Genomic DNA, 13,063 nt, shown 5'->3' with positions numbered 1-13,063 from the left:
AGTCATCCGCGGCCTCTGCCTCCACCACTGCGACGATTCCGACAAGTAGCCACTCGATCCGCGGTGGAAATGCTCGTCGTTGTCATCGTCGCAGCATCTTACTGGCAACATTCCGGGATCTCAATTACGGCAGGTTCTTAGTCTTTGCTGCGCTCCGATCGAATCTCCGGCGATCGGGAATCATATTAGAGAACAAAAGCGGAGCAGGACTCCGCTGGTGGCCGTGGATATGCCAGGAGGCGGCACCGACATCTGTCGTCCGCCGCGAGATGTAAGGGTAGACCAATTGCGGAAACGATAGAGGCGGAGGGTGCTACTGTGCGTCCAATATGCGGATGAGCTGCGATTGTTTCAGCATTTGCGGAGGCACAGACGTCGACACCGCTGCTGAGGTCAGGGGAGTGCTTCTTGCACCTCGGTGGCGGTGGCTGAATTGGAATTGGGGTAGAAATTGAAAGAAGAAATAAATTGGGGGTAAAAAAAAGGTTTGACTAACGTTTGACTGACAGCAGTTAGTCAAACGGGCTTAATTGATCGATTTTTTGGACTTTGGAGGCCTATTTGTACACACATTGAGTATGGGGAGCAATACGCTATAGGGGTTTATATGCACCTTAACCCTAGAAAAAATAAAAAAAAATCGAAGAGAGCCGTTGAATCCAAATTTTAACATTTTTTAAATTAAAACTGAACGCGTGTAAACACGTGCCACACTTTTCCCCTCTTAGCACCCGACACTACACTTCGATGCCGCATCGCACCTGGGGGATGCGCACCGCATCGAAGCGGCTCGATCCCACACCCCACTGAAGGTGCTCTAAGATTTCGTTCACCTCCACGGTGGGTAGGTGATCGGTTCTGTACTATATAGATTAAAAGACCTTGTAAAATCAATTATCGTTGCATCAGAATCAGTTTAAATGAAAATAATAGTGTCATGACTCACAACAACTTCATTTTGTGCTTATGGTTGTGGCGACTTCTAATATTTTAGATATATTAAATTGAAGTCGATATTTTACTCCATGTTGCAATTAATTATTAGTTTAAATTGAATTGCTCATAATCTTGTTATATACTAAAACAAACAGTATGTCAACTCCTGTGAAGAAAACTACATTGCAAATTGTAAATTTAATATATTCCATGAGACTTATTCCCATTATGATGATGCATGCATATTGATTATAATATCAGTTAATAATAATAAATTAAAATTCAAGTAATTTTTTTTATCGAAGCTTAATAAAATTTTCTAGAAACTTTGTTCAATCATTTTGATAACGTAAAGATATATGTTGAATAGTTACCGACATCCGCAGCGCATTAAAACTGTAACACTACATCTCTTAGCCTTAGGCACCTTTCAAATATGTTCATACATACTGCAATTGTCTTTTATGCATACCCAATATATAATAGGATTAATGGTACCAAAATACATAAACTTTAATCATTTTTTCATATACATAAATTTTGAAATTTATAATTTAATCGTGCATAAACTTTACATGTGTTTCAATTTTTTTTTTTTAAATTAAACTTCGACAGCCGAAAAATTGACATGTTGTTGAAGATGCCACGTGTATGTAACACATGTCAATACTTAAATCGACGTGGCAATAACAAAACGACGTGTTGATAGTGGTTGTCTAAACTACGGCATTTTGCCGAGGAACGACGTCGTTTGTCTTATAATCTCAAATTAAAGCCACAAATTACGGTATTCCCATATTTAAAACTATAAATTTTAGGGCTTCCGCCATTTTCACCTCAAATTGAAGGTCAAATTCTACAACTTTCGCTTCATTGACTCTTCAGCAAAGAAGTCGAGAGCTTCGACGCCAGAATTGGACAAAATTAAAATTGGTGAGGCGAAATTAGATCCAAAATCGGATAAGGTTAGGGAGAAGAGGAGGAGGAGAAGGAAGAGCGGCGCAATCAGGAGCTTGTCGGAGCTGGAGGTTGAGGAGTTGAAAGGATTTATGGATCTAGGGTTTGTGTTTTTGGACGAGGATAAGGATTCGAGATTGGTGTCGATTATCCCTGGGCTGCAGAGGTTGGGGAAGGAATCGGAGAGTGTGATTGGGGGATTTGATGTAAACAACGACGTCGGCGTCGGTGTCGAAGCTGTATTTGTCTAAAGCATGGGATCGTATGGAAAGGAAGAGAGGTTGGTGAAGAATCCGTTGATGGATTGGAGAATCCCAGCTTTCAGTAATGAAATGGAGCTCAAAGATCATCTCAGATTTCGGGCTCACTCTGTTGCTTCCATTGTGAGAAGACGATGTGTGTGTGTGTGTTTGATCACTTTGGATTCTTGAATTTTTTATGTGGTTGATTTTTTATGAGAATTAATTATAATGAGAAAATGTTGTTATAAAGTTTGTACATGTAAAATAAGAATAAAAGCGATCATAGCAAATATTTGAACCTAATTTCATCAATTGAAACAAAACGACGTCATTTAATGAATCAGTTGGTGAAATAAGTGGCACACTTTCGACTGCCACATAGGATCCACATCAACATCAAATTGGGGGGAAATTCAATTTTAAGGAAAAATTTAAACACATACAAAGTTCATGATTAAAATTGTAAATTTCAAAATTCATGTGCAGAATGGAAAAGTGACTAAAATTCGTGTATTTTGGTGCAATTAACCCATATAATATAACATAAAATGTCATTTTTCTATAAGCAGTATCGATGATATTTTTTTATTCAGGGTTTAGGCAGATAAGAACCCTACTTGAAATAAATAGAGTAGGTAGTTAGTACACTAGTATCCAAAATTTGTGCGATGCTTTTACCATATATATTTACGAAGAAAACTAGTAAATATAGCTTTAGAATAATAAAAATAAAAATTATTCATTAAGATAAAAAGTTTAAAAGTTGGCCACACTTACCATTTTACTCTTCACGTAAAAAACTTAAAAATTATCCATGAATTCACAACCAAGACTATTCTTAGTTGTGAATTCTAACTTTAAAACTCGAATTCACAACTAGCACTAATTTTAGTTGTGAATTCAAGCTTTAAAACTCGAATTCACAACTGAATAGCTAGTGTTGGTTGTGAATTCGAGTTTTAAAGTTTGAATTCATAACTAGAAATATTATTAATCGTGAATTTAAGTTTTAAAGCTTGAATTCATAACTAGAAATATTGTAGTCGTGAATTTAAGGTTTAAAACTTAAATTAACGTCTAACATTATTTCTACTTGTGAATTCAAACTTTAAACTCAAATTCATGACCACCACTATTTCTAACTGTGAATTCAAACTTTAAAATGTGAATTCACAACTAGCAATAGAGTTGATTGTGAATTTGAGCTTTAAAACTCGAATTCACAACTAACACTATCAATTCAGTTGTGAATTTATCAAACTGGTTGTAAATTCTAGTTTTAAAACTCGAATTTACAACCAAAACAACTAGTTGTGAATTCAAGCTTTTAAACTCGAATTCACAACCAACACTAACGATTCAATTGTGAATTCATCTGGTTGTGAATTCTAGTTTTAGTTGTAAATTTATAGATATGGTTGTCAATTCAAGAACATTAATCAATTATCCAATATCTCTTTCTTTTTCAATCGATCAAATCTCTCTAATAAAATTCACAAATCATCACTGGAAAAAAAAAAAAAAAAAAAAAAAAAAAGCAAAAGAATTGGAGAAATCAGAGTCAGATCGCATTGGCATTAGAATCTACACAACCAGACCCAATGTGAAACCCCCACCCCGCCTCCCACCGCTCTATTCCTCTATCGGCGACCCTTCTACAATCGGAAACAAGAGGTGAGCGGTTGCGAGTGGCGTGCAGAAGGCGCCATTGTTGTAGCGAGATCAAAGATTAATACAAGCAAAATTGAGATTCTGAAGCTACATCCGTAGCTATATGTCCCCGCATAAAATTCAAGTGAAAATCTAGATTTATAATGTGTTGGCCTTCTCCTATGATAAAATTTATCTCGGGAAATCTTGGGCCCGCTTAAAATTTATCTCGGGAAATCTAGATCCATATAGTTACATGAAATTGTCCCGAGATTTATAAAGCTGTTTACGAGCTTATAAGCTCCTTCAAAGTGTTTGACAAAATAAGTTCATCAACAATTTATAAGTTCTAAAAATAAGCTTCAAGAGCTTAAGCTCCCCAAAAAAAAAATTACTCTATCCAAGCTTATTTTTTTCAAAATCTTATATGTAATAATTGTTTTATAAATACTTATTTGACTATAATTTGTTATTTTCATCATATACCCTCTCAAGTTCATCCCACTTCGATTTTATCTCTCTAACTAAAAATTTTCTTTTTAACTTATAAGCTCAAAATATGAAAACACTTTGACAATTTATGAGTCCTTAAAAAATTATATTTTATAAATTTTTAAAATATTTTATAAATTTCAAGAGTTTATACACTCTTTAAAATAAATTTAGGCAAACACCCTCTAAATCTTATCTAATCTATCAAATCAAACGCCGAGAAATTGTTTGAGATTCCTTGAGCAAATCTTTCTCTCTCTCTCACGACAGACAAACAAGAGATTATATAAGATATTGCATAAGATTCGTTGCGAATATGTTTATTACTCTCTCTCTTGTGCGAGTATTTAATACAATGTGTTATGTGTGTGTGTGTCCATGTGAGATGCGTATTTTATAAGGGGAAAAAGTAGAAGATAAATATGTGGGCATGTGAGTACATACCAAGAAGGGTAACCCAAGCAGACATTTGTTCATCATAATTTAATACATATATGTCAAAATAGTATTTTTTTTTTTTTTGAAGGAAAAACCTAATATATATCAAACAAGGTCATCGATGATTACATCATGAATCCAAAGAGGATAACAATTATCCCAGGAAGCGTATTGCTCCGTCCTCCCAGCATGTTGGGCAAGCAAGTGTGCTGCCCTATTGGCAGAACGGCGGGCATGAAACACCCCAAAAAGAGTGTGCTCCCTCGCGCGGCTAACAATGTCGAGAATGTCCTCCGGAAGGAAGTCGCAATCATCACCGGGAGAGGATTGAAAAGTATGCAGCAAGCATGTTGCCCAAAATGCACATGACTCACCCTTCGTAAGATGATACACATATATATATATATATATATATATATATATATATATATATATATATATTCCCCTTTCTTTTTAGGAGAATCTATCTATACATATATTCTCTCTCACATGCAGATAGAGGGATAAAATACAAGAAAAAAAATTATATATCACAATTCTCGTCATAAAATAAAACGATGTAAGATAAATAATGTGCTATTATACCTATAAATATGCATTACTGATTTTTTTATTTTTTAAAAAAAAAAAACATGATGGGTTACTAACTTCACACTATATCAAGTTTAGAACCAACAAAAAATCACTCAGTATATATTTCAAGCTGGAATTTAAATTCATTTTTATAATATAAACTCATCTAACTAACCTCAATAAATCTATTGTTTAAATTTCAATTTCACAACTCTGACTCCTATATTTACACAGTTGGTCAATGACAATCACTGAATTGCAGTAAAACGGTGCACATAAAAGTTATATAAACATGACAATAATAAGCATTAAAATAAGTAGAAAATTGCCTGGGCGAATAATTATATAAATATTTTAAGATCATCTCATACAAATTATTCGCTGTAAAATACAATATATTCGAAAGAAATACAACAGAAATGTTCTGCTTCCTTATTTTAACAGTGGGAATAACTTAAAACCCGCATCAAACTCACTGAAATTTAGCTACCTGAGTTTCAAATGACAATACAAGTAAAAAAAGTACTAAGATCGAACTTCATTCAATACGAATGGAAGAAACCGCACCAGTAATTTCTGTTGTTCGAGGGTCGTTGCTTTCTAAAAAAACTCCGCGAGGATCCTCTCTTACTAGCAAGGCGAGTACGTTGAGGGAACTCCAAACTTTGACCACGTTGCTGCTCGACTCCCCCAAGGTCACAGCAAAGACTGCATCGAAGCCACCTGCACCCGGAACACCAGCCAGCAGAACTCCTTCCATGTTCATCGTTGTATCTAGCAGTTGAGTTTGTGATTCGGGTTCAATCTGCAAAAGGTATACACCACGTCAAAAGGGTCAACGAGATATGCCGAACTTTGAATGTAAAGGCAACGTACAATGCATACTAGAAGAAGGAAGAGTCTAACTCATCATTAGATAGCTGACTTTGATAGAAGATGAAAAACCTTCAGATTCAAATGCAATGCATGGTATTGGGAAATAAAGGGTTTTAATTATATCTTTCTATTTACATATATTGGTTAGTCTCTTCAGATGCACGAGAAAACGGGTAGACACTTCTATTTACATATATTGGTTAGAATCTGAGGTCAACTACTATGCAGCAAGGAAACCACAGAAAAAGGGAGGGGGCTCCGTCACTGCAATACTTGTAAATCTATCAAATTCATTAAAAACAAATGATTCAAATAAACTCAATATGGCAGGTAACAAACAAGCTTGAACATAAAAGAAAGTTAAAAAGAGCTTACGGGAATCCCAGCAGCCTCGCCCATCTTGCGCATGTTACACCTGATTCCAAGTATGGCATCTCTAGCTCCTAGTAATGCTTTAATAACTTCTATTTGATTTGGTTCAAGAGCTTCATCTCTCCACTGTTACAAAGAGTAGCCAGTAAGAAGAGGATCTCTATGATACATAATAAGCTATTAGTGAATGAAATCGTGCTTAGCCATGCTTCTACGAATCCACGGTTTATGGTTGATTTTGATTATGTAATGCCTTTATCAAATGCAAGGGTACACATTTCATATTTAGCAAGATTTAGTGAAGTGCAGAAGTTAAGCCACCACAAAAGGAAATCATCCAAATCGTATTAAGATGGGGAATCATACCAAATTATTCCCGGCCCCAATCCCCAAATTTCTCCATACAACCCATTTCCATTTTTGTTATGTATAGCAAAAGTGATATTTCAGGCAATCATACCAAGTGGGAATGGGTAGACGAACTTCTACCATTTACATTCAAGTGCAACATTAGTGTTCCTACAAGAGCTAATTATAATACTCCCTCCATCCCCTATATTTATGTATGGAATCTTTCAGCATAGGTTTTAATAAAAAGTTGTTGAAGGTATTGTTAGTGGAGAAAGGGTCCCACATTGAGTGTATTGATACTGGAGAAATGATCCCACATTAAGGACAAAATTGTCAAATTATGTGTGGGGTAGTATCCAAAAATAGAAAGTGCATATACGTAGATTTTGAGGGACGGAGAAAGTATTCATTTGCTTCCACTGGATGGAATAAACAAAACTGGTAAAATATGTACCTTTTCGGATGTGAGAGTGCTGCATTTGATAATGGTAGATTTATAATCATCAAAGTTTATTTCTGCCAATTTGCTTAAGGTTTTGAGGTGCATCTCAAGAGTAGAATTAGCTTCTGACAACTTTTTCCATGTTTCAAGGGAGTTTTGAGGGTCAGACTTTTGCCACTTCTTTACGGCACCAACCATTGATGGCGTTGATGATCCACCAGTTCCTGGTTCTCCAAGTAACTGAAAGAGAACAACAATTACTGAGAGAAACTAAGAAGATTGATAGGCATTCATGCTAAAATAAAAGCATCAAGCTGCATTCCTGATTTCTCAAGTGCATGCATGTGTAGAATATCGAAAAAGATGGACATCTTTACTACTTTTGAAGTTCGTTGGGCTAAGAATATCTGTACAGTATAAAGTTATATAAAAACAATGGAAATAGAGTGTGAATGCTCATTTGGGATAATCAGAAATCCAAGTTTAGGAAATTCAACAGAATTAAAACTGCCGATGATTGTTGGGCACAGTAGTGCCGCTGTTATTAGCCAAGCTTCTATACTTATACATTGGAAGAGTCATACACTGCAGGGGGGTGGGTACCCTATAGGAAGTGTTGATATTTATGATAACTTACTAAAGTCATCATTGGGGGCAACGAAAATTTAGTCCTCTCATGATCCCAATTGGCTTTTAGCACATTGCCTATGGCCTCTTCAATTGAAATCCCTCGACCAGCATCCTGCAATTTGAGTAATGGATTAATTATCCAAATATAACACCATCATAGTTAGACCAGAAAAAATATAGATGGCATATTGCTGACCTTCTGTGTCAACTAAAAAATTATCACTTGCTTGCTGTACAGGATTTAGTTCGAGATATGTCCTAGAACTATTTAAATTGGCAGCTTATCAACCAGTGTCAATTTAGAGGCTTTAATGAGAAATAGAAGGCATTGTGTTAATGTTAATATTAGTCCTCCAAACCCTTGTGGAGGACCATATCAGCAGTTACAAAGCACACAAAGGGATGTATCCAAGTGGTATATCTCAGAGAGTGAGCATCGATGTCCATAACCTTGTTAGGTGAGTTGTCCAATAAGAGTCTCAACCTCTTTACAGCTGATATATGAATTGGAAAAACTAGCAATTTTTCTGTTAAAAAAATAATATTCTAGTTTCTCAACATTACGAACACTCAAGACTTAACTGCTAATATGCAACTTTACTACATTGGTGTGGATAAGCCCATCAATGTTTTCACGGGCAGGTTAATAGTAACTCATAAAACCAGCATAGCACTCAAGGTGATAGAACATGCATTTATAGACAATTCAAAATTTCAAATTCCAAGCTAGAGTAAAATCATTGGGCAACAACGGAAGTCGAATACCTGAGCAGAAGAAAGTACTTCGGGTGAAAATCTGACATACCGCTGACTACCATAAACAGCAGAGCTCACGTCAAAACCACTACCAACTTTACCCTGTGCTATACAGTGAGCAGTTTGAGCGATGACATGCACAACATCCAGGTCTGCAGAAACTTTATCCCCTTCAAGAGGACCACTGAACTCTGAAGGAAGACTGACAACTCCAAGGTAATGAAGTAAAGCAGCAACAACAGCAGTTGTCATAGCTGCTGATGAGCCCAACCCAGTTTTGGCAACTTCCGGCTTGCTCTTTTGTCCACTTGATTCTTCCTCATTGAATGCAATTGAAGTAAAAGGAGGAAGTGAAGCCAAAGATTCTGAGGTCAATGGCAAGCCACGTGCTTCAATCTGCACAAGGCACAACATAGCTGACATTCCCATACTCAAAATAGACAAAAATGAGCTCTCCAAGGTGCTGCTCTTACAAAATAAACATCCTTTTCAAGGAGAAAAACTAGTTATATTGCAGCTATGTTAAAATTGTTAGTATTCAAATTTCTAATTATAAACATCAGTATTGTGCAACCCAAGATCTGACTATTAAAATTCCTTGGTCTTACTCACTAGATCTTTAGAAATGAAAACTAAACTATATTTGACATTAAATTGAAGGGCAATCTAGTAAAAAACCCTCATGAAAAAATCCAGAAGAATCACTGCAGAAGAAAATTACCTGATTCCTATATGAATAGAACTCATTGCAACCTAATATAGTAATGTCAAGACCTGCATGACTAATCCAGAACAGACATTAGAATTTTGGAGGTCTATTAAAAACAAAAGCAAGATCTGATGCTCTGTATCAGACTTTACCTAGCAACAGAAGTTTTTGCAACTCATCTTTCTTAGGTTGGTCAAATGTGGCACAAGCTGCTGCTACAACATATTGAAGTGCATATTCAACAAATGGATTCCTGGTATCACTGAAGTTGGCAAAGCCAAAAACTTCCATCAGTAAATAACCGTGCTATCTATTTATTTTATTTGCAGTTAATGGTAATTGGTAGGAAGCCTGATATAGGTTCAGTTGTAAGTATATCCATGATTTACTGACTAATGTCAACAGTGAGAAAAATAGATGGATATGGTGTTTCACCTAGAAGACACACTCTGTAGCTGTAGAGTCTTAAGTGACAATTTGTACATAATTTCTCTTCCCATCTGAGGTGAAGTCAGTTTCACATCTGTCCATGACTGAAATACAATAAACGTTACCGTATCAAAACACACTGTGGAAGAGTATAACTATTTGATAGAAGAAAGAAAAAGGATATCAGACACTTAGATCCTCAGAAGCTTGAATTAAACAAATGGAATGTGTGAGAACTTCAAGATTAATAGCATCCAGTTAAGGACGACACTTGTTAATCAAAGCTCAACCCTGTGTTTCTCAAATATAGAGTACTACTAGACACAGAGTTCCTATCAGTCAAAATGGAAGAACAACATGATAAATTTGACCGCAGTCTGCCAAAGTCAATGGCCAAACCATGAACGTTGTTACATCTAGAAAATCTAACATGAGTTGAGTGTAATCTGAATGCACTGGGTGAATAAGCATATCAAATATCTGAAAGAATGAGTTTTCTTTAAAAAAAGTTGTCATGTCAAGCATGGGAATTATTTTATCAGCAACATATAACAAAATTCCTGTTTGTTTTCTTATTTCCATCACAAGCTCTTAGATTGCTGAGCCGTTCTTCAGCTATATATCAGAATTTTTTTTTTGCGAACTATAAGATTCATCACAGTTTTCAGCCAACGACAAAAAAGCTTTCATTTCGTTTTAAACAAGAAGATCAATCTGCAGAGTGTCGTATACCCATGCCCAACTGTTGGGTTTAGCTTCCTCATTTAGTGGCTTTACAATTGCATAAAAGCGGGCATTTGTACTCAGTACAATCCCAGCATTAGGCTTCTCCAACACAAGGTAGCCCCCGGTCATTAAAACCTTGCCCGGAGCAGAAGCAACCCTACAAATCAACAATCAAGCCATAACATCACATATATTAAAACGACAAACCAAAAGTTTAATGTAACGAAGGGAACATTATGTTTCTCATACTAAAATAGCAAGATAAGAAGATTACTCACACTGCCATTTTTCAAAAATTACCACTTTGTGCGATTTTGAAAGTTCGGCGTATACCTGAGCAAAGCAACAACTGAATTCATATGCATTAACATTAACAAACAAACACGATTGGGTATAAAAAGGTACTTTCTTCACCACTGAGGAACAATTAAATAAATACCGAAAGCTATAAATTTGTCTTTCTCCAATCCAATTCGGATACAACCGACAATTTCCTCCTCCAGTCATGTTCTAAATTAGTTAAACACTAAGTCAAATTAAAATCAACATTAGCTCCGACAATTAATTGAAGAAACAACGGAAAAGAATTGGTTCAAGCCCACTTACTCCCACACATATTCACTTTCTGAGCATTCAAAGAATCATAAACCCGATAAATTCAAGAATTAGCCACCATCATTAGATTAAACAAAAAAACATATGAAAATAGAAAGACACTGTAGATTGTTTATTTAAGCTCGAACTCAACCAGAAATGGTTTTCATACCGATCATTGACAGGTAGATCATACCAAAATGAAGAATATAACTTTGCCAAATTGGTTGAAACAAAATATATGCATCTAGAGATAGAGAGAGAGAGAGAGTACCAAGTGCGTGGGATTTGGTGGGATGAATGAAGGCGACGATAACAACTAAGTAAGAGCAGCAGTCTTTATGAGTGTGTAAATTTTGACTTCCGAATATGACTTTCAAACTTGTGCGGCGGCCCGATTTCCGGGTGAGTCTACGAGAACCAAACCGGTCCGTCCTTCCGAATACAGCCGATTATTTGAAAAGAAGGTCATATTTAAGAAGCCCATTTTAAAAATATAGCTGTGGTGGGCCGTCAGTGTCCATATTTTGCGTTTGATAGCATAAGTTAGAAAACGTGGTGTGAAATAGAAAAAGATATGAAATGCCTTTTATATCCTGGGAAATAATTCATAATCAGCAAACTTGCTGGTGATGGAAAGAAGAAGAAGAAGTTAGTTCACCTGATGAACAAATAGAATTAATTATGGGTTCTTGATGTTGTTGAGTTGAGGCTGAGAAGAGGGCGTGGCGGCCTTTATTTCGACTCCCACTTACTTGAATGCCACTCGGGATTTGGTCTGAGCATGTCTAAGAGCAAAATAGCGCTAGTGTGTCACTGAAATATAAAATTGGGAATTTTGGATTTTGCTCGATTTGAGAGAGAGACGAAGACGACCAGCCGGATTTCTGAGATAGGGGGTGGAAGAAGGTTGTGTGCGTTGTTGAAAATAGCTACAAAAGATAGCATGAAACACACCCCGGTCAAAGGTAATTTTCAAAAGAAGGTTGTGTGCGTTGTTGAAAAAATAGAGAGAGAGATGAGGCCGTCCGCTTCTCACTACGCCGGACGCGAATACAACCAGCCTTATTTCCTCGATCCGTTTCTCGGCTCTTGTGATGCCATGAAACACAAACCCTCAAACTCAAAGCCTTATACATGGATGCACCCCAAGGTTTTTCAGATGAGTTCGAGGAAGGGAAGGTATGCAGATTGAAAAAGACTTTATATGGGCTCAAACAGTCTCCCAGAGCTTGGTTTGGAAGATTCACCACAGCTATGAAGAAGTTCGGGTACCAGCAAAGCAATTCAGACCACACCTTATTCTTGAAGAAACGAGGTGATCTTATTTCTTGCTTAGTCATTTACGTTGATGACATGATCATAACAGGGGATGACTTAGAAGAAATCCAGAAGTTGAAAGCAAATCTTTTCAAGGAGTTCGAAATGAAGGACCTTGGGAGACTAAAGTACTTCCTCGGAATCGAAGTACTCAGATCGAGGAAAGGGATTTTTATCAATCAGAAGAAGTATACTCTTGACCTTCTTGCAGAAACTGGTATGCTAGATTGCAAGCCAGCTGAGACGCCTATGACTGTCAATCATGGGCTACAGATTGTGAATGGAGCTGAATTGGCGGATCGAGGAAAATACCAACGTTTGGTAGGGAAACTCATCTATCTTTCCCATACTCGGCCTGATATTGCGTATGCTGTTGGAGTTGTGAGTCAGTTTATGCACCAACCACAAGCCGACCACATGGAAGCTGCGCTCAGAATTGTGAGATACTTGAAAGGAACCTTTGACTATGGAGTACTGTTCAGGAAAACTGGACATCTCGAGATACAAGCCTACACTGATGCTGACTGGGCTGGAAACCCAGTGGACAGGAAGTCAACAGCCGGATACTTT

General features: G+C 36.7%; 1 protein-coding gene across 8 annotated transcripts; it reads right to left on the bottom strand.

Moving 5' to 3' along the window:
- Nucleotides 1-5,602: 5,602 nt before the first annotated feature.
- LOC131024593 (phosphomevalonate kinase, peroxisomal) lies at nt 5,603-12,093 on the bottom strand. Of its 8 annotated transcripts, none has more exons than XM_057954099.1 (12): nt 11,448-11,623; nt 11,019-11,089; nt 10,858-10,912; nt 10,586-10,736; nt 9,860-9,957; nt 9,577-9,686; nt 9,437-9,489; nt 8,725-9,111; nt 7,967-8,071; nt 7,342-7,569; nt 6,540-6,662; nt 5,603-6,093 (listed from the first exon to the last, which is right to left on the bottom strand). In XM_057954099.1, exons 3-12 carry the CDS (start codon nt 10,863-10,865, stop codon nt 5,827-5,829), a joined length of 1,530 nt encoding a protein of 509 aa, XP_057810082.1. In that variant the 5' UTR covers nt 10,866-10,912; nt 11,019-11,089; nt 11,448-11,623; the 3' UTR covers nt 5,603-5,826. The 8 variants fall into 8 exon arrangements, with proteins under 8 accessions (XP_057810082.1, XP_057810079.1, XP_057810080.1 ...); XM_057954096.1 differs by lacking the exon at nt 11,448-11,623 and adding an exon at nt 11,186-11,379; XM_057954097.1 differs by lacking the exon at nt 11,019-11,089 and having other exon boundaries at nt 11,448-12,093.
- Nucleotides 12,094-13,063: the final 970 nt, after the last annotated feature.

This window comes from Salvia miltiorrhiza, chromosome 5 (genome assembly GCF_028751815.1).
Source record: "Salvia miltiorrhiza cultivar Shanhuang (shh) chromosome 5, IMPLAD_Smil_shh, whole genome shotgun sequence".
Classification (NCBI taxonomy): domain Eukaryota; kingdom Viridiplantae; phylum Streptophyta; class Magnoliopsida; order Lamiales; family Lamiaceae; genus Salvia; species Salvia miltiorrhiza.
This window is presented reverse-complemented; position numbering and strand designations above follow the sequence as displayed.